The 24,292-nt window shown below is 38.9% G+C and overlaps 1 protein-coding gene across 1 annotated transcript; it reads right to left on the bottom strand.

Moving 5' to 3' along the window:
• Positions 1 to 3,141: 3,141 nt before the first annotated feature.
• On the bottom strand, positions 3,142 to 18,320 carry LOC124259275 (arrestin domain-containing protein 3-like). The gene is made up of 8 exons (XM_046693380.1): positions 18,314 to 18,320; positions 15,856 to 16,011; positions 13,340 to 13,414; positions 5,968 to 6,194; positions 5,594 to 5,776; positions 4,867 to 5,049; positions 4,082 to 4,259; positions 3,142 to 3,350 (listed from the first exon to the last, which is right to left on the bottom strand). The coding sequence occupies exons 1-8, from the start codon at positions 18,318 to 18,320 to the stop codon at positions 3,142 to 3,144; spliced, it is 1,218 nt and encodes a 405-aa protein (XP_046549336.1).
• Between the last annotated feature and the right edge of the window lie 5,972 nt (positions 18,321 to 24,292).

The following is a 24,292-nucleotide window of genomic DNA, read 5'->3' as shown; positions in this document are numbered from 1 at the left end:
GGATTCTTTTATGCTTTATGCCAACATACAACTGCTGATCATCTGCATAGCTGTCGAAGTTGATTGAATGCTGACAAATTATTCTTCCTAGAGGCTGCATGTACATCGAAAAGAGGACAAACCCAGCACAGATCCTTGTGGAACTCCACGCTTCAGGTCCTTATGACCAGAACAGACTCCGTCAATGTGTACGCTCATAGATCTCTTGTCAAAGAAAGATTCCAACCAGGATAGGACTGTGCCTGCTACACCAAAGCTTGAAGCGGGAATATTAAAATGGAATGGTTCACAGAGACAAAGCAACTTCCTGTTTGTCCAAAGACAGGAAGACCACTTTCTCCATTATTTTTGAAAGAAAATGGAAGGTTTGATACGGGTCTGAAGATTTCTTGAGTAATGGGGTCACGAGCGCCTGCTTGAAACAGTCAGGTACTATACCAGAGTCAAGAGAGCCATGAAATACACAATGTCCCATCCATCAACCCCAAAATTACTAGAATCTGTACTTTACTAAGAAAGTATAATCCCAAATATAACATACGTTACATTTGACCACTTTCCAAAATGGCATTGTGTATTTCATAGCTTTCGGCTGTGGGAGCCGTGCCAAATAAGACTTATCAGAGGGGTACACAAAGTCCGCAGCCTAAACTACCAGTTGTCCGACATCCATTATTTTGTTTCTAAGTAACCCATTTGTGTCAAGGCCAATCGTCCATGATTATGTTTATAGAGTTCATAAATTTTAAGAGGTTATCAAATTAAGATGACACTATTCACACTTTAAAAGGGATATGAAGGTGATACTTCAAAATAGACCAGATGTTTGGTTTCGTTTCGTCTGCTTTGCGAGTAGCAGACATCGTGGTCGGGCTGTTGTCAAGGGTCATAACTCTGATTCTTTTTGGTGGTAACATTTTATATGACGAGTTGGTACGTTTTAGGTTTGAGTAGGCGGTGTTGGAATAAAAAAAGTTGTTTTTGAGAAACACACACACACAAATTCTGCCCTTAACGTCGCATCGGCACTATTTCTGCAATGTAGCCAACTGTAGATAGTAAATGAGTGAAGAATGAGGACTATTTTTGTTGATATACAAACTTCTTTATTCTGTATATTCGACGTTTCGATATAGATTCTAATGTCATTGTCAAGCAACGACCTCATTCTTCATCTACCCAACTTCTAGAATGCCAATCAAAGAAGTGAATGAGTCAGTCATTATTACCACCATATATACACTCTAGATAGTGAGTGAGTGAGTGAGTTTATATTTATATTTAACGTCACATCGGCAATATTTCAGCCGTATCGTGACGAGAACATTTTACATTGAAATAGAATATGTGTATATTATAGAACCTGTCATCGAAGGACAGTAAAACAACAAGAATATCACAATTAGATTTAAAACTAGTGTGGAAGGTTCAAACTAATAGCACTATTAGGACAATACAAGATAAAAACAGGCTATAGATCGCCAACAACTGAAGGTAGATCACCATACTAGGGACCATGGGGACTAAGAGTACCTTTGGACCCTAGTTGGAATCTAGATAGTGAGAGAGTGAGGCACTATTTCCACCGTTAAGCCGCTCTATAATAGTGAGTGAGTAAGTCTAGCACTATTTCCACCATAGAGACACTCTAGATTGTGAGTGAGTGAGTCAGTCAGTCAGTCAGTCAGTTCGGTCGGTCGGTCACTTACATGTGTGTATGTGTGTGTGCGTGCGGATGTGCGGATGTGTGTGCATCCTGTCATATTCTTATCTAAGTGATGTTAGTTGTGAACATGATCCAACATCACTAAACGAATAAATTAGCACAAAATGGTATTCGTCTTGTATACCGAAATTTCATGTCGGACACGCCCGCTAGTACAAATCAAAACTAAGCCATTTTCGTTTTTCAAATTTTCAGTCTAAGCTATTCTGCTCTTAGCTTTACAAGATTATTTCCTCCCTGGTCTCAAGTATTGTGGTCTACCTTCAGTTCTTGGCGATCAAAAGCCCATTTTTACATAGCATTGTCCAAAAATAGATTTCTTCTTATAAAGATATATGCTACCTACTTTTAACTCATTTTGTGATAATCTAGTAATTTTACTGTCCTTCGTTGACAGAGGTTTATATATTATATGTATGTATTAAGTATTTAGAAGTAGTTTTAGTCACGATACGGCTGAAATATTGCCGATGTGACTTCAAATCTTAATTCACTCACTCACTACAAGAATATTTCGTTCACTCATTCACTACACGAATATTTCGATCCATTTTTTATCCATGTTAAAATATAAACATTGTTAAGGTTCTAGTAAAGTTTAAAGGTTGTATACATTATATGCATTGAACTCTTACACATTGCGCTGTCCCATGCTTGGAAGAGCATGTTTACAGCAGAATGTGATAGGAATTATTCTTTGGCTGCTACACTTTATGAAAACCTCACAATCCCCATAGCATGTGAAAATAGTAAAATTCATACATTCGACACATACTTATTTTAACCACAATTAACTTTTCTGAGTGGAATTTAGAAGTTGGTGTGATGAACAAGTCCGTTCAAGGCCGGTTGGAGTCATTGAAGCCATTCACATCAAGAGACTTCAAGCGGCTATGAACAGATACCAAGGATAAAACATGCCCACTGTCTACAACCAACCCATCACCAAGCAAAATTTAACCAATTAATATCCTGTCAGTCATATCACTGGCTTCTGCCCAATAACACCCCCCCCCCCTCCAGCCTTTTCTGTTCGTGTAAAAATTGCTTTCTTGTGTAAACATCTTGTGATTTTTAAAAAGGACGCTATTAAGAACATCATCAGAATGTTGAAGATTGTTGAACAAACCCATTTGGAGATATCATATCATTTTATATTACGAAACTTTCTATATGTTTCAGATATCTCTTTCGTTTGATATTTTCTAAACAGGTACGTTTTGAGTGACTTTCCTGTGCAAGATGCAGTCTAAGCTGCGTGCATTGTTACAGATACTGGTTATGCATAAAGACGCAAATACTGAGAAGTAACCGGATATGGACTGATGTATTTGTTACAACACTTTGGTAAAGATGCATCTGTGGAGAAGGTTAAGCTCTGCATGTTGCTATACATACTAGCAATAAAGATGCATCTATTGGTGAGTGACTGGAGGCTTCAGTGTTGTTACTGGAGATGTGGATGCATCTAAGTACTGTGGAGGAGCTGAAGGCTCAGCTCTTGATCCCTCGTTGTAGTAAGCATACATTGGAGCATAGTCCGTGTCTCCTTTGGTATACTCAGTGTCGTCCACATCTCTTATGTTCACCTTACCAAACGTACTCTCGGCATACGTTGGTGTTGCTGAAACGAAAAAGCATTCAATAGTTACTTTTCTGGCTAGGAAAAACGCAAAGCCACGCGATGAATTACACTTAGAAAGAACACGTTTTACGTAGGAAACTTGTAACTGGCATGGATCTTTTGATAATACAACGAATGAGAAGAGGGGTCCAATTTTGGAAATATGATGTATGACTTATATCTTGGTTAGCTAATTGGTTGTTGTTTAACGCCGCACCTGTAAAAAAAATTAGTCTGGAGCAGACAATCCCCAATCATCAATAGCATGAGCATCGATCTCTGCAATTTGGATGCGATGTCATGAGTGTACCAAGTCAGCGAGCATGACCACCTGATCCCCTTACTCGCCTCTTATGACCAGCGTGGGTGGCTGAAGATCAATTTAACTCGGGTCTTCACAGGTCAACTACCGATGTATCAGAATGAACAAAATATATGGCAAAGAGGGATGACTGAAAATGTTGGGATGCCCGTAATCTTCTTACTGTTAGCCGACTCTGGATAAAGTGCTTCCTAAGTGGGCTAAGATACTGTTAAACCTTGAACAATTCTTCGAAGCGAAGAAAGGGTAAATGTTGTTTTAGAGAATTTCTGATATTGAGTTCGATCTTTCAGTTTAAGGTTGGTTAAATACATAGTAGGGTTTTAACAGCGACAAACGGCACAATTCGTCTTCGATATACGGCGTTTAGTGTGTAGATTTGAGGAAGTAACACAGTAAGAAGACTCACGCTGTGATGTTGTTGGTGGAGCAAAAGCCTGTACTCTCCCCTGATGAAGCTGCCACTGCCCTGGACCGTAACTTGGAGGAATAGGCTCTCCGATCCCAGGCAAGAGAGGAATGGTTCCAATGATTATTTTCAGCCGTATATCTAACTGGCTTGCAGGTCCAGTGGGAACTACAGAGAACTGCAACATAACAAACAGTATCCAGCCTCATGTAAGAATGTCGAGTTTTGATTGGTTCACATGACTCTGCTAAAATACCATGTTCACCCGTCACGATCCGCGAGCAGGGAGTACAAAAGTCATATTATCCCGCCACGCCTCGGTGACCACGCGAAGTGAGAATAGCGTGCATCGCCAAGCCTTTAGTAACGTGCGCTGCATTGAGGTCAATCGATCACATAAATAAAAACAAGTCGATTCGATGCGTATTGTTTTCTTTTGATTTAGTAAAAACATTCGGCCAGATAAATGCGTTATCACATCGTGTGTCGGGAAATACGGGATTTTATCAGTCCTTCGGAAGGTTACTCGGCAAAGTAAGTATACAACCTTACTCGGGACTGATAAAACCCCGTATTTCCCGAGACACGATGTAATATAATAGTCCACAGATCCAAGATATACACGTTAATATGTTTCCCGCACAGCGACGGGTAAACAGTATGCCGTACACTGCACGTTTATTAGCAATTTGGAGCCTAAAAACTGTTATTTCCTATAACTGACAATTATAACTGTCGTATAAATCTGATTTATTTTTAGCTTCACAAATCTGACTTATTTTTACCTTCACATAATACTCAATTCCAATGATTCGACATCCCCTTTGGTCAGATGGAGGCAATGGTGGAATCGGTAGAAGGTCTCCATTCCATGTATCTGAGTCTCCAGGAAGAATTCTTCTGTGGGATAGTTTCCCTATTATGTTTTCCTCTGTTTTTGACTTTGTCGTTGCATAATAGGTGACCATCTAGAACACAGAGCATAGTCTCTAAGCCTTGAGAAAATGGCATCAATAAATACAGGGTCTCGATCTATAATGAGCCAAAATGTACACGTACATCATCCCACGTTTTAATCTACTTTATATACGGGTTCATAATAACTGTACAATATGATACCTTACACTGAAATGACATTAGTATCTAATTTAAAATAAACGACAGTGTTTTGACAGTAGATTTTGTACAATACCCTAACAATGCTATGACGTCATCAACTTGATGACGTCACAATGCTATGACATTGCTGCACTACAAGCCTAATGGTAGTACAGTGTTGAGAGATGTACATTTTTCATTTTCTTTATCAACGATTGTTGATATAATTGATATCAGTAGACACGAGGGTGAGATTCTATTTATCACTCCCACAATGTTGATACCAGAGTGATGTTTGTTATTGCCTAAGCTACCAGAAGCAAGAAGAACTGTTGAGTTGAAGAGTAAATTGACTTTCAAAGTAAACACGTCAAGATATGAGCTATTCTTATATGTCACACTATTCTTACATACCGAGTATAATACTGCGCTTGATCCCCGAATCGTCCTGTTACTGTGGTTGGTGATCTTGGCTTTGATAGGAATAGATTCCCCAGGAACGTAGCCACTTCGGTCAAGTTCAAAGTTACAGCTGATTGGCCCAGATTCGCAGCACAGGCAACATATGTAAATTTCGTCTTCACCTCGCAACACTTTCTGCAATCATACATAAGCAACTATTGCCTGCAATTCTATTTGTTAAATGGTTTAAAACAATTTGCAGCTATTCTCTGCAAACACATGAACATATCTTCGTTTTCGCAACATTCAAGCCTCACACAACCCTGAAATATCCTTACATGGTTAACAATTATATGGAATAATTTTGCGCACTATCTATCACCTACCATTGCTTCGGGGCGCTGGTTGAGGTCGAGTTGACCGGCAACTGTAAACACCTTTTTCGTTCTGTCGTCAAACTTCCATGGCTTGTCAATGGTACCTGTAATCCAGTATCTTATTCTTCCGACCGAACCCTCAAACGAGGGAGGTAGAGAATATGGCAGCTGGTATCGGAAAGGAAATGTATAACTTCCTGCAGGTAGTGTTGGGTTGTCTCCTTTTTGTCCCGACGCTACAAAATGGGAAATGGTAAATATTGAGTCTTTTGAGATTTAACATAAACTATAACAGGAAGAACAAGTTTTTAATTTTGTCGAGATATAGTTTCGCTTTCAGGCAGACTTTTGGTGAAAAATACGCAAGTACACAGATATATGGTCAGTACGAATTTGATGAATAAACTTAACCTCGTTACTACATATGGTGGCCACATGTTCTGACGTGTATTGGAATAAGGACATACCTGTAACCAAAACAACAACAAAGAGACTGTTACACATGACATATTTAATATCTTCGTACAAGAATCCCAGTTTTACAATGCGGTTAGCATTGCATATGTAAACAAAATTGTACATCGTCCTGTATTAACCCCATTTCTCGTTTGAGCCTCTGTTAAATATACGTGTAAGAAGAATTGAACGCACAGAGGTAATCATCAATAAATATCGGATTACTGAATCTTACTTAAACAATACATGCGAGATTTAACACGCAGTGTCATATTCTCGACAGACAGACAGACGGACAGACAGACATATATTTTTATTCACGTCTCTGCTCTTAAGCCAAAAGTACAAACATAGAATTTACATATAAACGTAGAGCGAGCCATCCAAAAAAACTGGCTTTTGAGAGACGATGTAACACGAAATGACATAAGATATTCACAGAAACTAACAATATATTGCTTATCACAAAGGGCATTAAAAGTGCATGAGATAATTAAACGTATATTGTAAAAGTATTTGTTAAAGATGAAATGCAAAACACACATTTAAAAGATTGAAATATGCTACAAAGAGCAGATGTTTTCAAACGATCAAATGATTAGCTGGGACATACGAAATCTGTACGGGTTGAGTAGTATAGGGAATGACAGTTCTGTTACAGGTACCCCTCATGGCGTTATTTGTGATCAGATAAGCTCCCATCGAAGATTAAAATGTCGTCTGTAGACACAAGTGTGGACGGCATAAAGTTGACTTTAACTAATGTCTATGGACCAAATAAGCATTCTACAATACCCTTTTAGAAGAAATTGATGAATTTGATAATATAAATCAATGGTGTTGTGTGCTGACTGGACCTTATAGTTATGCATCCAACTACCGGTTTAGAGAACTATAAACATGTAAATAATCCTAATGCTAAGGAAATAATCATAGAGAAGTTAGATCAATTAAATCTGGTGGATACCTGGCGTGACCTCAATATTGATACAAGGCAATATACCAGGTGGAAAAACATTCCAAAGCAGCAAGCCAGACTTGATTTCTTTTTTATCTCAAAATCTGTATTCCGACCCTGAGCAGGACTGTATGCATGACGAAAACTACTTGGTCTCTTTCAGAACTAAATACCCCAAACCCTTCCAAATACTTTGCAAAATGAGTGAGTGATATATCAATACTTCAGCCATATCGTGACTAAAACAAGCTATAGATTTATAATGATTAAAACTATATTATAAACATCTGTCAGCGAAGGACAGTAAAACAACTAGAATATCACAGGTATATATTTAAAACTAGTAAATAAATCTAAAACTAAAGTTTAACAATAGAGGTCGATACAATTTAAAAACAGGCTATAGATCACCAAACAACTGAAATTAGATCACCATACTAGAGACAAAGGAGACTTACGGTACCTTTGCTACATGCATGGACTGTAGTTGGATTTACACCATCCCTTCAGCCACTGGCGATTGTAGGAAAAAAATAGCCCAACTTTAAAAGACCAAAATATTACGTTTAAAAATCTGGTATGCTTATATTTAACTTTGAAAGTTTTGGGATTTACGTGCCCTCTCGGTAGGACAATTATTTTACGATTGTTTCACAGCCTAAAAAGGATATAGCCGCTAACAATTGCAGTTGCTAATGTATACTGCTATGTATAAAATACCATTTACATTTACCATTTACAAAAAATATTAATCAAAATGTATCTAATAATTCTATTTCTTTTAAAAATTCGATTATTAAACGATAATTGACATTATATGAAAAAGATCCTTAACTGTCCCTCGTGATGGAAAAATTGCAAAATGAATTAGACACCCCAATCGACAAGAATGAAATCCTTAGAGCAAATCGAATCAATGAAAAACAACCAGAGTCTAGACCTGGGACAGTGGATTCTTCGAAATATAAAGTAATCTTTTGTAAATGATCACCTAACTTTGACGATGAATAGGGGAGTTATCTCCTGCATTCCCAAACAAGCAAAAGACAGAAAGTACTTAGAGAACTGGCGCCTGAGCTCCAGATTTTCTTCAAGCGAGATATGTACTCGGCCCGAAGTTTTTCTTGAATTTGGGCACTCTGGAGCTTGTATCGAACTTGCATTCCAAGATAGGTGTAGGCCTGATCTTCCACAAGATGTTCAATAACTCCTCCCCCCTGTAACTTGACCGATCCACCATGAACCACCTTGCCACGTTTCAAATGAAGAGTATTACATTTGTCCAGTCCAAATGTCATGCCAATATCATTAGAAAAGGACTCGACAAGGAGAACTTGTTCTTTCAAATTGGTATCTCCTTTGGCAAGGAGCTCGATGTCATCCATGTAAAGGAAATGAGTAAGCGATGTTGGGGATCTGTGCTGAGGAGGTCCGGGATGGTTACCTTCCTCTCGGTTGAGCAGGAAGCTCAAAGAATTTAGAGACAAACAAATAAGTGAAGGACTGAAGGAGTCCCCCTGGAAAATTCCCCTGGGCTCCAGATACTTTTTCAACATCAGGAGTACATACTCCTAATTTTTTAAATATAGGAGAACTGGAAAAACTTAAGAGAGCATTAAGAGTACTGAATGGACTTTAATGGCGTATCAGTAAATGTGTGTTTCGTTTCATATATGCACAACAACATTGCTAGTCTTGTGTAAACAGGTCAATATACAATAAAGAAAATACTTTTTGTAGATACATACGTCTGTAAATGATTCTAAGACCTTACACTATTGCTGTGGTGCGTATCTGCCACGTTTCCTAAATTATTTCCTGTCGTATTGTGCATACATTTTAGCAGTACATAAGCCGATACGGCCCTTATCTGGAGCCCTGATTCCCCTTCTGATTAAAATAGATTCCGAAGTCAGCACCTGCCCTTGCGAGTACATCTCAAGTTGAGTCGACCAGCAACTCATTAAAGACTTGTTAAATCAAGTAGTCGCTCCGGGTGGTCGATACAATGAAGAGACTTCAGAATCCATTCATGAGGGACAGAGCCGTATGGCTCTTTCTTTTTTGTTGTCAATCCAGCACATGGAGAGGTCGTGCTGATATGTTTTAGCCTCTTCCAAAATCATTTTTTGTACAAGAAGTTGATCCTTGCACCCCCAACATCCCTTTCTCGCTCACTTCTGCTCTCAATAAATTATATCATTGGGAGAACAGTAGGATGACACGAGGTTTGTCAGAGACCCTGTGAAGATTTTATACTGAGTATTCAAACATGTGATAGGGTGGAAGTATTTAGGATCAGTCAAGTCTCCTTTTTGGGGAAGGAGTATTGTGCGACCTTTGCAGAACCATGGAGGAACATCACCTGTGTCCACCAGAGTATTGAAGCAGTAGAGTAATGGTGTTTTGACAGAGGGGAACAGTTTCCAATACCGGTTTCGAATGCCATCAGGCCCTGTAGCTGTATTAGAGTTGGACTTTTTGATGACACTTTTCAGGCAGTCTGGTGAAAGGTAACAGACAAACGACCTAGTTACTTTCTCATGCATTGCATGGTCATAATCACGGACCCATGGTGCCTCAAGGTTACAGTCGCCGGCTACAGACCACAACTGTTTCCAGAACCTGCCGCTTGTCGTGCTCTCCATCACCGATTGTTTTCAGTTGCCTGTAGAAGTGTTTTTTTCATAATTTCTAAAAAGTTTATTTTGCTTGATGAATTTATTCTTCTTTCTTATCATTATTATATGGCTATGTAAATAGCTCTATAGTCCATCCCACATGCATGCTCAAAGTGTATTTTTTTTTTTACCCTCAATCATTGGATCTCAATCTCAGCGGCAAACAATCTCAACCCCCTGGGAATCATCCAACTGTTGCAGCCACTAGGCACACCAAGTTAATGTGACTTTCCCATCCGAACGAGGTACCCAGTCACAGCTGGGTGGACTGGGACACGTAGTCACAGTACTTTGTCTTACTGCACGTTGCTATACCCACAACTAGGTGTGTGCAAGTATTCATGTGGCCGCTTTTTTTTTCATGTACCAGTGGATTCGTGGGTTCTTCTAAGTGCACGGGGTTGTGTACTGTACACTAGGGGTTGTGACAACAATGAGTCCGCACACAAGTTGACTCCAAGGTTTTTATACCCGGTCACAGATTTGGTCAATCCTGGCACCTCCAACCTCGAGCTCGGTCTGCACTGTTTGCATTGTTTTGGTGGTTTTCCCGGAAGTTTTCAACGATAGTCTACCAGACCAAATTCATCGTGGACAAAGTAAACACCATGGCTTCCGGCAAGCATGGACAATGCAAGGGGGTTTCTAGTGCCGGAATTCATGAGATTGGTACCCGAATGAGCTTTCAGTCGCAGTATCCTTTTTGATCAATTTGGAACTTAGTATAGTCATGACCTATAGGATCGGCGTGACTTTCGTATTTCTTTAAGTGTTCGTAATAAGCATTCACAGTCGTCTTTAAAAGTTCATCGCTTACGGTGTCACCCATGAATGAGGTGTCCAAGGGCATGTCTTGGCCACCCATGTCATATGTATAAAGTCGTCCACTTCGGCCATTTTTTATATTAAAATAATTAAGCAAAGATATATCACTCGCTCTCTCCTTCATACCCATGTATTCTCTACCATAACATTGAACTAATCTAAGTTTTACATACATTGCCCGTCTACTTTTGAATTCATTAAACTTTGATTTATTCCAACATCTGGCTTTTTCTTCAAAGTACTAATACTTTAATTCCTTCTTGAAGTATGACAACATAGGAATTATCTTTCTCAGCTTACATTTATAACATAATATTTGACTAGTAGTAGTATCAAGTCAAAAGTATCGTCTGTATGAAATGTATTCATTGCCAAAGTTTAATACTGTGGATAATCTTAAATGAAGAGTTTTCCCTTCTTCCTTCCATAATCAGCACAAGGTAATTTTCTAATCCATGTTATTTTCAAAGCATCAACATATGCAAATATATTTATCATTCCAAGCTCTTCTTCAACAAGTGGCTTACAAACTACTGACCGCTCTATTTTGTCAGGCATATTATCCCAAAGGAAACTAAACAAAATACCATTCAATTTCTTAAGAAACTCTGTGGGTGGGTTGGGAAGAGTGAGAAAGAGAAACTTTAATTTGGAAATGAGCAAGGCCTTTATTATAGCAATTTCCCCAAAAGGCGTTATAGTTCTTTTCATCCAGCTTTTATTAATTTCCACAATTTCATAGATTTTACTTTCATAATTGAGTCCAAGAATGCTGAAGTACCCAGGGTTCCAACGCAGGTTTAAATCTGGTCTAAATATGGTCTGTTTCAAAAGCTTCCTGTCCATATGACTTTTGATATGTCATAACTGATCTTCAGTCCTGACATTTGTGCATATATGTCTAACGTATTATTTACAGCTTCGAAAGATTTCTTTGAACCATCTAAGATAAATCCAGTGTCATGTGCATATTGCACAAGCAAGTATTCAATGCCATCTATCATTATTCCTTTGATATACTGTGTTGAATATTCCATCACAAGGGAAAACTATATTAAATCACGAACTATGAAGGATCTATTTAATAATATCAGTTCTCATCTAGTTATTGCATTTTTAAATAGAATTAGATTTGTCAAATGATTTGTAAATAGGTAAGAATTTTATGATTGGAAGTTTGAATTCCTAACTCAGATTGTTAGTGGCTGTATCCTCGAGTTGGGTTAAAGTACTGTAAAATTATTGTCCTCCTAAGAGGGAACGTAAGTCCCAAAACATTCCCAGTAAATATAAACTCCACTTTTTTAATCGTAGAATATCTGTTATGTTAATATATGGCTAGCTTTATCTCAATTGCTAACAGCTGAAGGGGTGATGTAAATCCAGCTAGGGCCCATGCAGGAAGCATATCTACTGTAAGTCCCCATGGTCCCTAGTATGGTGATCTACCTTCAGTTGTTGGCAATATATAGCCTGTTTTTATATTGTATTGTCATCTACATAAACTGTTTAAGATCTAATTACTAGTCTTAAATTCGAATCTGTGATAGTCTAGTTATTTCACTGTCCTTCGTTGACAGGTTTTTACAATTTACTTTTAATTACTATGTATAAAATGAATTGTCACGATATGGCTGAAATAATGCCGATGTGACGATAAATTTTAACTCACTCACTATTCCTTTGATATCTATATTTTTCTTCATAAGAGTTTATAATATTTCTGAGCAAAGTAAGAATATAAAGGGAGCAAACGGGTCCCTTTGTCTGCAGCCGCAATGAATTGATATTAAAAATAAAAGACCAAGATTGAATCAAAAGCCTTTTCAAAATCTACAAGTAATAGCATAACTGGTATTTGTTTGGATTCTGTCTGTAAGAGTAAGTCATAAATCATACGAATATTCGTTCCAATATGTCTGTCTTTCCAATATGTCTGTTATAATTCCTTGTTTCTAGGTTTCAAAGCTGAAATTTAGTGATCTTTATATAAGGTCTCTAAGGTCAATCCAGAAAATGTTTTAAAATTTCTTAGGAGAAGCCACCAGAGTCTGGACGTTTGTTATTTTTAGATTTTTTAAGTGCAGTTACATGTAGGTGTTCATCATTATTTACTGGGCCTTCAGTTGTATCTGCAGTTTCAATCTTACATATATCTTGTTAACTAATATTCAGGTCAATATCTTTAGGTGATCTTTTGATGAGTATAGATCATGGTAAAATTTGGTAGCTTCTTATCATTATTTCATCGCCAGAAGTTAGGCGTCTCTGGCTCCTTCATGTTTTTGCTGATATAATTTCTAGTCTCTAGGTTACAAAAGTATTTTACTGATCCACTTTCTTTCATCAATCCATTTAGCTTTAGATCTTACCAACATGCCGTCTATTTTCTTTTGTCGTAACTGTTGTAATCCTTGTGTTTTGCTATCTAATCCTTCCACAATAGTTTCTCCATACTTACTCTCGAGGTTTTCAATCTCTATTTTTAGATTTTCTTCTTTTTTTTTATTTTCCTCTAATATTATCAGAAGTGTTTCTGAAAACAGATGATAATTAATAGAAAATACAATGTCAGTATTAGAGACATTGTCAGGTTATCCTGTAGGGCATATGGGGCAGCATATTCTTACCCCACGACATGGTACATGTATTACCTCTCTCACAATTAAAATATAAAAGAGTAGTTAAATAATAGGTATATCACGTGGACATTGATTGAGAAACGGTCGTTCAAACACTTCAGGGTGGCTTCATGTATTAATTTTCTTTTTTAAAATACATAAAATAATTTGTTTAGATATATATACTAACACGCATAAGAAATGCAAGTTTTAATCCAAATAGGAAACAAACTCGGACCCTTAATTTATATGGGGTTTTGGCATATAGTGAAGCCTGATGGTGTTATCAATAATTTTTGTTGCGTTTTGGAAGGTCCGAGCAAAAACACATCAATAGAAGGAATCGCCAAAACGCACCATATCAATGAACATGTGGGTATCATGCACACACCTCTCGTGAAATCTAACATGCACGAATTGTCACTACCATTAGTAATAATAAGTCATCTTCTGTAGTGCACAGTCTCCAAACACCAAGTGATTGCTCGCGGCGCTTAATCAGAATCTGATTCCTATTACCCCGGATCACCCAAGCTGCCTGTTAGGCGCTAGAAGGTTATAGTCACATGACTTTATCCAACTGGGTACCCATTTTCTGCTGGGTGAACAGAGGCAATTTGGAACAAACTCACTTGCCTAATTGGAGACCACATGTTGTGGGGTAGGACTGAAGTCCTAGAAACTGTCAGGAGTCAAGCTGCCAAACACGGCCATCAAAGGACTGTCCGAGCTCGACGTTGCTTAACTTCAACTGATTCGTGACCTGAGCTCTGTGCACAGGACCACACGCCACCGCGAAGTGGGAATAAGACTGCACAAAAATTAGGTCTATTACTTGTTCAACAATGCCACGCTTAACTCAAACTGAAAGAAACAAGGCTATCAGACGTTCGGAAGCTGGAGTGTCTGTCCAAAATGGTGCCCGTCATTTCGACGTAAACATAACCACTATTTACCGTCTCCAACGCTACAAAGACCACAGATGACTTTCCTCGGAGCGATCGTCCAAGGGTCACAACCCCTCGACAAGATCGGCACATTACCCATCAACACCAGCGAGATCCGTTCTTTTCAACCCCTTTACCTTTCGAAAACTTAATGATGTCATCAGCCAATGAAATGTCTCCACTCATTTTTTTGTCTATCTCACCCTGTTTGCATTTCTCGTGTTTAATATTGAAAATTACATACATATCTGCTTTTTACTTGACTTGCGTTACTTTTGCGTGTGAGTATATATAGGGACATCCAACGATGGTCCTCAACGAAAGACGCCATTTTGAATCATCGATGGGAGCTTATCTGACCACAAATAATGCAATGAGTGGTACCTGTAACAGAACTGTCTATACTACCTATACTACTCGCAGTTAAAATAGCTTTGCAGGTCTTGACACTGTTTAAAATCACTTCAGGCGAGAAGAGAATTTAATCCACCTTCTGTACATCAGTTAAATCGGAGAAGTCTGATATCTTTATACAGTGGGTAGTGTGTGGGGATGGGGGAGGGGTACATGCATCTAGTCCTCAAGAGCGTCCTCTCTTCTACAGGCGTGTTAGTGAACCGACGTTGTTCTATTTGTGCCAATTCCATTCTGCCATGTGGACAACGACCATCCTTTATACTTACTTGTACACGTAGATTCAAACTGTTTTTGAGACTGCTATTGTAAAATTATGCACTGTTCATTTTGAAGTTGTCATGTGCGATTTTTAACGGCTTCTGTTGAGAAAAACACCTACCTCACATTGACAAAATGTCAAGCCAGAAAATAGCCAATCTCAATTGTACTCGGAAACATTGGGTGTGCAAGTGAAAGGAAGAACAGCAGGGAGTATAAATGAACAGATAACTGAATATCAACAATGAAAACAGGTGTTAGTGAAAAGGGTAAGAATGCCCTCCCCTTCCCGTAGAAGAATTGGTCTTTCACACAATATACATGACATTGTAAGGGTTTGTTTGTTGTGAACCGTCGCATAGCACAAGTTCTGTAGCGGAAACCTCAAACAAACAGTTAACAACAAACAAGACAGCTAATTGTATGCATCTTTGTATGTGGCTTGACTGATCGTGTTTGAGAAGAAGTTCTTGAATACAATGACCTTGACCAGGGGGCGGGTCCCCCACAAAGTGATTGTTGCACTATGATGATCGTAACTCTTTAACATAGATTTGCGACAGTCATGCCGCTCCGATCGCTTTGGGGGAATGGGGTCCGGGATGTTCACACGCAATGTAATTATCCTATCTTGTCATTCAGCAACTGATCATCAAACGTAAACCATTTAATGATTGCATTAAAGGTAAAACATTTGAATGATAAAATATATTAATTGAAGCAGGTTTTAATACCTTTACCAAATAGAACCATTTCATTGTTAAGGTAGGTCTCATTTGCTTCGTGTGTGCACCTGGTTTCTCCACTCCAATCAGAACTCCCTTCTCGATCCCTCCTCTCAATCTCTTCCCATTTCACTTCCGCGCCACCATAGATATGAAGTCTGATGCCTGGCAAGAAGAGCAAATATTATCATCTGATAGTCGTATTTGTATCATTACAAAGATACAATATATTGAAAAAGAGATTTCAAATAACCCTGATCTGGATAAGTAGGTCACTAATCTAGCATGGTGTGAATTGGATACATATAATATATCTCAACTCTGAAAGCAGCATTTCACTGTCATTTCATCTTCAGAGCTATCTTCACCAGTGGGGTAGAATACACTCACCTTTTCGCGAACACCTGATAACATCCCTATTTGATAGTGATTCATAAATACTTGCCCATGATGTAGTCGGGATCATAAACTCGATATGTGGATATGAAAAACGTTTTGTCACTTATTTTATCAATCACTATCATATACCGATGTAACCAGTTGTTCTTGACACCGTGAACAAATGCTGCCTTACTGGTGGCACACGCCCCAAACACATGCAAAGGCAAGCCAAAACAAATAACAAAAACAAAGCTCACTCTCGCTCTCTCTCTCTCTCTCTCTCTCTCTCTCTCTCTCTCTCTCTCTCTCTCTCTCTCTCTCACACACACACACACACACATACACACACACACACACACAACATCACACACAGGCTGACATTTGTAACTGACATAATTGCTGTTTGTGATGAGTTAAAATTGGGAAATATTTCCAAATTTTAGCGCAGCATTTTGAACGTTTTACTGAGGTCTTGAATGTTATAACATTCATTGGACAACTTCTGTGCAGGAGTCATATGACGATCTTTCAAACTACGGTCGGATGATCGTTTGTTTCTCAAAAGTTGTGAAATGTAAACACCAAAGCTGGAACTTTTGGAAAATTGCTCGACACATAGGTAAGGTGAATGCAGGGGACACCAAAAGTGTGTTTTCACACATGAAAGACATGTTCGGGATCGAACCCGGGTTCTCGACGTCACCAGTGAATGCTTCAACCACTGTGGAGCGTGTTCAAAAGCCTGGTTTGTTGAGCGTGTTCAAAAGCCCGGTATGCTTCGTGCAGTAAATGAAGAGATACGATATTGGTAAACAGTTTAGGCTCATTTAATCAAATCAACAACAACTCCAACAAGTTAAACAACCCTCTATGACCCTCAGTGGTTATCCAAGAAGACATTAGTTGACATTTAGGTGGGGCACATCGTGGAATGAGTCGACAACACGATGTGTTATAGCTGTAGTGTAATGCATTGTAAACATCTAACGTTTTCAGCTTCAGCTGGCCTAGCGACTACTGTTTATTTAAGCTGTCACTTCTAGCCTAGGTTGGTCGACTATCCTCGTAATTAAAGCATTCGCTCGTCACGCCGAAGACCCGGGTTCCATTCCCCACAGGGTACTATGTGTGAAGCCCATTTCTGGTGTCCCCCGCTCTGATGTTGCTGGAATAATGCTAAAAGTGGCGTAAAACTAAACTCACTCACCCATTCCTTGTGAGTGAGTGAGTTAAGATTTTACGTCACATTTGCAATATTTCAGCAATATCGTGACGCATTCCTTGTGAGGTATGTGTAACAATAACATGGTATGATTAAGTGTACATGGTCTTTCATCCAGAAGATACATGGAATATATACGGCCTTTATTACTGCAGATCCTTGTATATACACCACCATAATCAAGATGAATACACAATGGAATTACAGGCAAAGTCCATATACAGACGGTCTATGATTTATGAAACATTCACTTCAATCACCTTAGCTGATCTTTATACTGTAGTCGTTTTTGTCCCTATGTCGTTTTTGGTTCTCTGTGGACGAACAGGGGAAATGGAGGGAGTGTTGGGTATGACCCAACATTATCCACAGGTACCCGTCCGCCCCCACTTCCACCTCTCAAGCGCGCGCACACAACCATACATTCATATACAAACAAAAGTCATCAACTGATGCTATTGTGCAAATTGCAAATAGTGTTTTGTTATTGGTTCCCTAACTTTGATTCATCGTCGTTGGAAACCTTCAATTCAAAGAAGACAAAATTAATGCTTTCAAAATATTTCATCATCTCTGATCACCAATAGTCTGATTTTTAATTGGCTAGTTATATTAAATAATATTCAGAGTTTAGAATTCTGCTTCGGAAAAGAGCACAACCCTACTTGTAAGTATAAGTTAAACTTGTCATGAGTTATGAAAACGAATCAAACAAAATATTAATAATGAAAAAAGAATTCAAATCAGCAAAAGGCCCCCGTTCACCACGTTCGGAGATCTGTTCCGTAAACAGAAAACGAACGTGGCATATTGCCTTTTACTATTCTAGCAATTGTCCAAATGTGTGATAATGCAAGAACTTACCTCTCATTTTCATTTTACCTGTCAATTCCACCTGTACATGACCCTGGAGATAATCGCACGGTGAGTACACTCCCGTAGGCTTATCTAAAATTATTGTAAATAATTTCAGTTTGCCCATGGTTAGGACCGCTGCTTGTTCCCTTATAAAGCAAGGTTGTGTATACTCGGTTTAAAGTAGGATCATTGCGACATATCACGAGGCGGCAGAACACTACACTGATGATATGCCCAAAAAAACAACCCAGAACCATGGCTATTCACATATGAATGGACCCTTTCCACAATCGTACCGCGTCTCTTTCACAAATACGCAACGACTTAAGCGTATTTTTGGAAATGGGATTAGGTGGTTGACGTCTGGCCTGGGAAAATTACCCAAACCCTTTGTGTACACATGTTACATTAACCTGTGTATATGCCTGCACGTGTATGCAGAATTATTCAATTCATCCAGACGCATAGCAAAATTCAATGTTTTACAGGTATTCTTTTGGAAGGGTAATAGCAACAGCGACAACAACAAAACATCCATGCCTGCAACCACGTTCACAGCGCAACACGAAGTATTACGCTAATGTTAGTCACATGAAAACGAAAATGAAAGCGAACGTTATGGCCTGGCTTGTGCGTGTTTATGTGTGTTTGCTGGCAAACATTAATGCTTTATAGTGTTTGAGAATCTGATCGATCTGGATGACTATATGACAACTGTCTTATACTTGATAAGGCTAGGCATTCTTCGGGTTTAAGCAGATAGAGTAAAGAGTAAATAGGGACAAAAGTTGTTATATACGTTCTTTTGAATGTATGAACAATGTATGACATTTCTCGACAATGGGTGAAATACTGTTAGACACATGAGTCGCTAGTACAAGCGTGTATCCGACACATGATTCCACTTTCCTTTGTAGTGGTGTGACGATTCATCGATACGCATCGATGCATCGATCCATGGGCCGCCGATATTGTGAATCGATACAAAGTTTTACATTGTCGTATATCCCGATACGATACTTCAAATGAGCCACGATACATCGATGTTTAACTTCATTACTGCCGACTCGCGATATCTGTCAAGAAAAACAACTTACTTTTGTTTGATGATTAAAATGTATGCTTACTTATTTTCCCTTCATAAGTAAACGTTTCCTCGCAAATTCTTGCGTCAAGAAGTGTGTCAGACATAACGCTCGCATGTTATCAACATTCACAAAGTCCGTGTATAAACTTAATTTTCTCGTTTACGGATGAACATTGAAAAACGCTGACGGAATTTGACGAAATTCATTAAAATGGTTTTGTTTTGATCTTAAGGTGTTTTATAAGTTAGTGTTAGAATTAAAGATTTAGTATCGTGATACGTATCGTATCGCCACCCTTATGTCGGTATTCGTATCGTTTCACAGCTTCAATGCACAATGCTTTAGCAATATATGGTTGTGACTGAAAATTTTAGTATTGTGATGTACTGTATCGCAAGTTGTATGCCAATACCAGCACTTGTCCTTTTCCCAACCAACCCTTATCAAAACCAGTCCAGCGCAATAAATGAGAGGGTAATCCATCTCCAATTTTCGTGTAAGTAAATTATTAGTATATCATACATATTTATTACATATTACGATGATAAGTGTGATTATGGTATGACGTATATTACGGGCATTAACACTATGAACTATGCATTTGGACAACTTGTCGAGGTGTGCAACCAGACGCAAATTCATTAACAAACGGGAATCGAAGATGCAGGATGTGGCAGAACTATTGTGAAGTCTTCCTGATCATTCCCTACTGATATACGCTGCCTGCTTGTGTTTTTGGTTTAAATACAGCCTGTAAGCATGGACAGAATTTCACACCCGAAACTGTTAAGGATGTTTTGTATATTATACTATCTGGTAGTTTAGTTCGGAACCATTTCGTCACAGTCCCAAATTGAGCTGGAATCCATCTGCCTCACACCTTTCAAATTTCATTCTTACTAAGGGCCATAATTCGCTGAGTGATGTGTTGCTCAGATGTGTTAGCAATCTATATTGTGGTTTGGAATCAAGGGGCTCCTTTCACGAAAGCAACGTTTACTAAGGTTAACCTTAACTCCCATTCTTTAACATTACACTAAAGTTACCTAAGTGACTTACGATCACCTTAGTGCATTGTGAAAGGAGGCCCAGGACCCGCCTTGGTGTGTCAGCATCACATCAATTCCGTGGGCTTAGGTAAAGTGATGACCGTCTTAGACATGTATCACTTTGGACTTCCAACCAAAAGGCAGCAAGGGGTTTCACGTGAACTGTTAAATACTAACTATTACTGGGGATTCGAACTTTACATGTTGCTGATCACATTGAACTCAATACCTGTTCAGCCACTGAGGTCTTCTCAATAGCAACGAATGTGTATTTTAAGTTTCCTTGAAATCAGTATCGATAACTCAGGTCAGTGGATATGCTAAAACGCTTGCTTGTGGATGTTTCATTATTAATATCGGAACTGATATGTGCAATAGCATACAATGAGCATACAACTATGCTTGCTACTTTGCTAAAAGGAACAGCTGGGTGTCATAATATTACTAACAAGTTGGCAGTGTTACATCTACATAAACCATAATCATAATTCATATACTCTTTTCTTGACACGACCCACCAGTATCAGAGGGGCCATGATATCACGACAAAAGCATGAACTTCAGTATTGGAATTGCCATGATATCGCGACTAAAACAGCATCTGCAGTATGAGAGGGGCCATGATATCGCGACTAAAACAGCATCTGCAGTATGAGAGGGGCCATGATATCGCGACTAAAACAGCATCTACAGTATCAGAGGGGTCATGATATCGCGACTAAAACAGGAACTTCAGTATCAGAGAGACCATGATATCGCGACTAAAAGGGCAGCTAGAGTATCAGAGGGGCCATGATATCGCGACTAAAACAGCATCTGCAGTATGAGAGGGGCCATGATATCGCGACTAAAACAGCATCTACAGTATCAGAGGGGCCATGATATCGTGACTAAAACAGGAACTTTAGTCTCAGAGGGGCCATGATATCGCGACTAAAACAGCATCTACAGTATCAAAAGGGCCATGGTATCGAGACTAAAACAGGAACTTCAGCGTTAGAAGAGCCATGATATCACGACTAAAACAGGAACTTCAGTATCAGAGGGGCCATGATATCACGACTAGAACAGGAACTTCAGTGTCAGAGGGGCCATGATATGGCGAATAAAACAGAAACTTCAATGTCAGAGGGGCCATGATATTGCGACTAAAACAACAGCAGCCGTATCAGATGTCGGACATGCCCCCTGGTACAAATCCAAACTAAGCCATATCCAGGTATTTTTTATTTTCAATCTCAGCAATCCTGATCTCAGCTTTACAAGACTATTTCGATCCACTTTTGATCCGTGTTAAAATATACATTGGTCAGAATCTAGTAAACGTTTTACTGTTGTAGATTCAGACAATAACTAACGAATGACGGGGAATGACAGAGTATCTCTCCCGAGTTATAATAATTACGTAATTCTCGAGCCTTGGCGAGAGGATCACCTACTTAATATAACGAGGGGAAAGATAATGTGCCATTCCCCGTCACCAGTTGGTTATTGTTTTTATTACCCATATCAGTTTTCGATCTAAAAAATCGGCTAAAATGAAAACAGCAGTTTCTCCCTAAGGAAATCCGCAATGTGGAGAATCTCCATGTCCCGGCGCGTCATCGCATTACCGCTATCTTAAACGGGTGTATTACGCGAGACTAAATACTCCCTTAGAAACGTGTTTTTCTCAACTAACTTAACGGTATAGTTTCTTAAATATGTGCTCCCTGGGCATCCTGTAATTGAATGCTTGAACTGTGTATTAATAATTGCAAACAAAACCGTATTTTACCAAATGTGTGTGTGTTGTTGGTCTGTCAGGCACAACACGGATGCGAAACCTGGGAACTTACATCTCTCTTGTTCAGTCCTCACAACAAACTAAACATTGAACGTGTTCAGTCGCTAAAAATATACAAATTTTCCCAATAGGCCGCCATCAACCTTCAGTTTGTCATTCACATTTATTGGAGATTGCAAAGATGTCATGTTTGTTTACATCGGCAACAGAGTAAGGATGGTTCGTGACGTCACAAGGTGTGACGTCACCAGTAACATTGACGTTCTTAAGCTTCACTTGATTTCAATCAGACGTATTGTTTTTCTTCAACTGTTATTTCCAAGAGTTTACAGTGATGTACTGTGATGTTCTTAATTTCGTGTACAGGAAAGTGTGAGTGTACAATGAATGAATTGAAAAGATGAATGAAGTAGTTCCGGCATATTGTTTTTAACCAATGAAATCATTTTCTGAAGCAACCAATCAACATTCAACAAAATGGGTAACCTCCCTAGGGACCTACAGGAAAAATACTTCCCTGTGTTCTCCTTCCCATATGGGCAATAAATTATATGTATTGAACTCTTACATATTGTGCTGTCCCATACTTGGAAGAGAATATTTACAACAAAATGTGATTGGAATTATTCTTTGTCTCCTACACCCTAGTATGGTGATGTACCTTCAGTTGTTGGTGATCTATATTGTGTTGTTTTGAAATGATTTAACATTTTACACTGAACTCAAACTAGTTTTAATCGAATTGTGATATTCTAGTCGTTATACTGTCCTACGCTGGCAGGTTTTTAAATAAGTATACATATGTTTATTCTTAGTACATAACTTTTTGTCGTCAAAATATGGCTGAAATATTGCCGATTTGACGTTAAATATTAACTCTCACTCACTTTGTCTCCTATTCTTTGAGACAACCGCACAATCCCCATAGCATGTGGAAGAGGAAAAAATCATACATTCGACACAGACTTATTTTAACCACAATTAACTTCTTTGAGTGGCATTTAGGAGTTGGTATGATGTTCATGGTGGGTTGGAGTCATTGAAGCCATTCACATCAAGAGACTCCACCCAGCCATGCACACAGACCAAGATTATTAAATCCCTACTGCCTACAACCAACTCATCACCAAACAATCTTAATCCCATTATTCTCCTTTCTGATTTATAACTGGCTTCATCCCAATAACCCCGGCCCACCCCCACCCCACCCCACCCATAGGCTATTCTGTTTGTGTAACAAATACCTCCATGTGTAAACAGGGGCGGTGGGTAGCCAAGTGTCCATAGCGTTCGCCCGTCACGCCGAAGGTCCGGGTTCGATTCCCCACATGGGTACAATGTGTGAAGCCCATTTCCGGTGTCCCCCGCCGTGATATTGCTGGAATATTGCTAAAAGCGGCGTAAAACCATACTCACTCACTCACTCATGTGTAAACATCCTCCAACCTTGTACATCAACCTCATTAATTGTGCAAACATCAATCACATACAGTTCAATCTTTACTATGTATATACAACCTTGCCTTCAGTATTGTACATCACATGCTTGATAAAGGTGTTAATAGCGACACCGAAACGTCCCTCATATTATATTAAAGTTGTATATCCATAGAACTCTCCTCGTTGTTAACTACATTTGTTCAAGTACATCAACATGTCTTTAGCCTTTCATGCAAGGCAATCTGCAAGCATCTTTCAAAGTTTTAATCAGTAGTTCAGATGACCAAGATATTTTATGGATTTAAGCTTCTTTATTCTTTCCACACAACGTTTCGGGATATCTTGGTGATCTATAACAACTTCTAAATGCCGTTAAAAGACATCGGTAGTTCAGAGTTCTACGATATCTATTTATGTACGGATGATGACGTCCACATTCACCGTATTTTACTGCATTGGGAGTCTGGCGTCCACCATTTGAAATTTGTTCACATGCTAAAAAAAATGATGAACAGTTTCAATTTCCTTATGCACCCCACCTCTCAGAGTCACATAGCAATATTGGATGTAGATGGAGCAAGATTGTAGTGAACACTGAGACGTCTGTCATATCGATCTTAGT

This window comes from Haliotis rubra, unplaced genomic scaffold, assembly GCF_003918875.1.
Source record: "Haliotis rubra isolate DU_JTF1 unplaced genomic scaffold, ASM391887v1 Scf716, whole genome shotgun sequence".
Classification (NCBI taxonomy): domain Eukaryota; kingdom Metazoa; phylum Mollusca; class Gastropoda; order Lepetellida; family Haliotidae; genus Haliotis; species Haliotis rubra.
Note: the sequence above shows the minus strand (reverse complement) of the source record. Positions and strands in the feature narration are given on the sequence as shown.

Excerpts from the sequence above, each read along its gene's own strand:
- LOC124259275 (XM_046693380.1), bottom strand. Across the intron at positions 6,195-13,339 it reads AGAGATTGAAAACCTCGAGA|CGTCGGGACAAAAAGGAGAC; the intron begins GTAAGTATGGAG and ends CCCATTTTGTAG. Across the intron at positions 5,050-5,593 it reads CAAGCGCAGTATTATACTCG|ATGGTCACCTATTATGCAAC; the intron begins GTATGTAAGAAT and ends TCTGTGTTCTAG.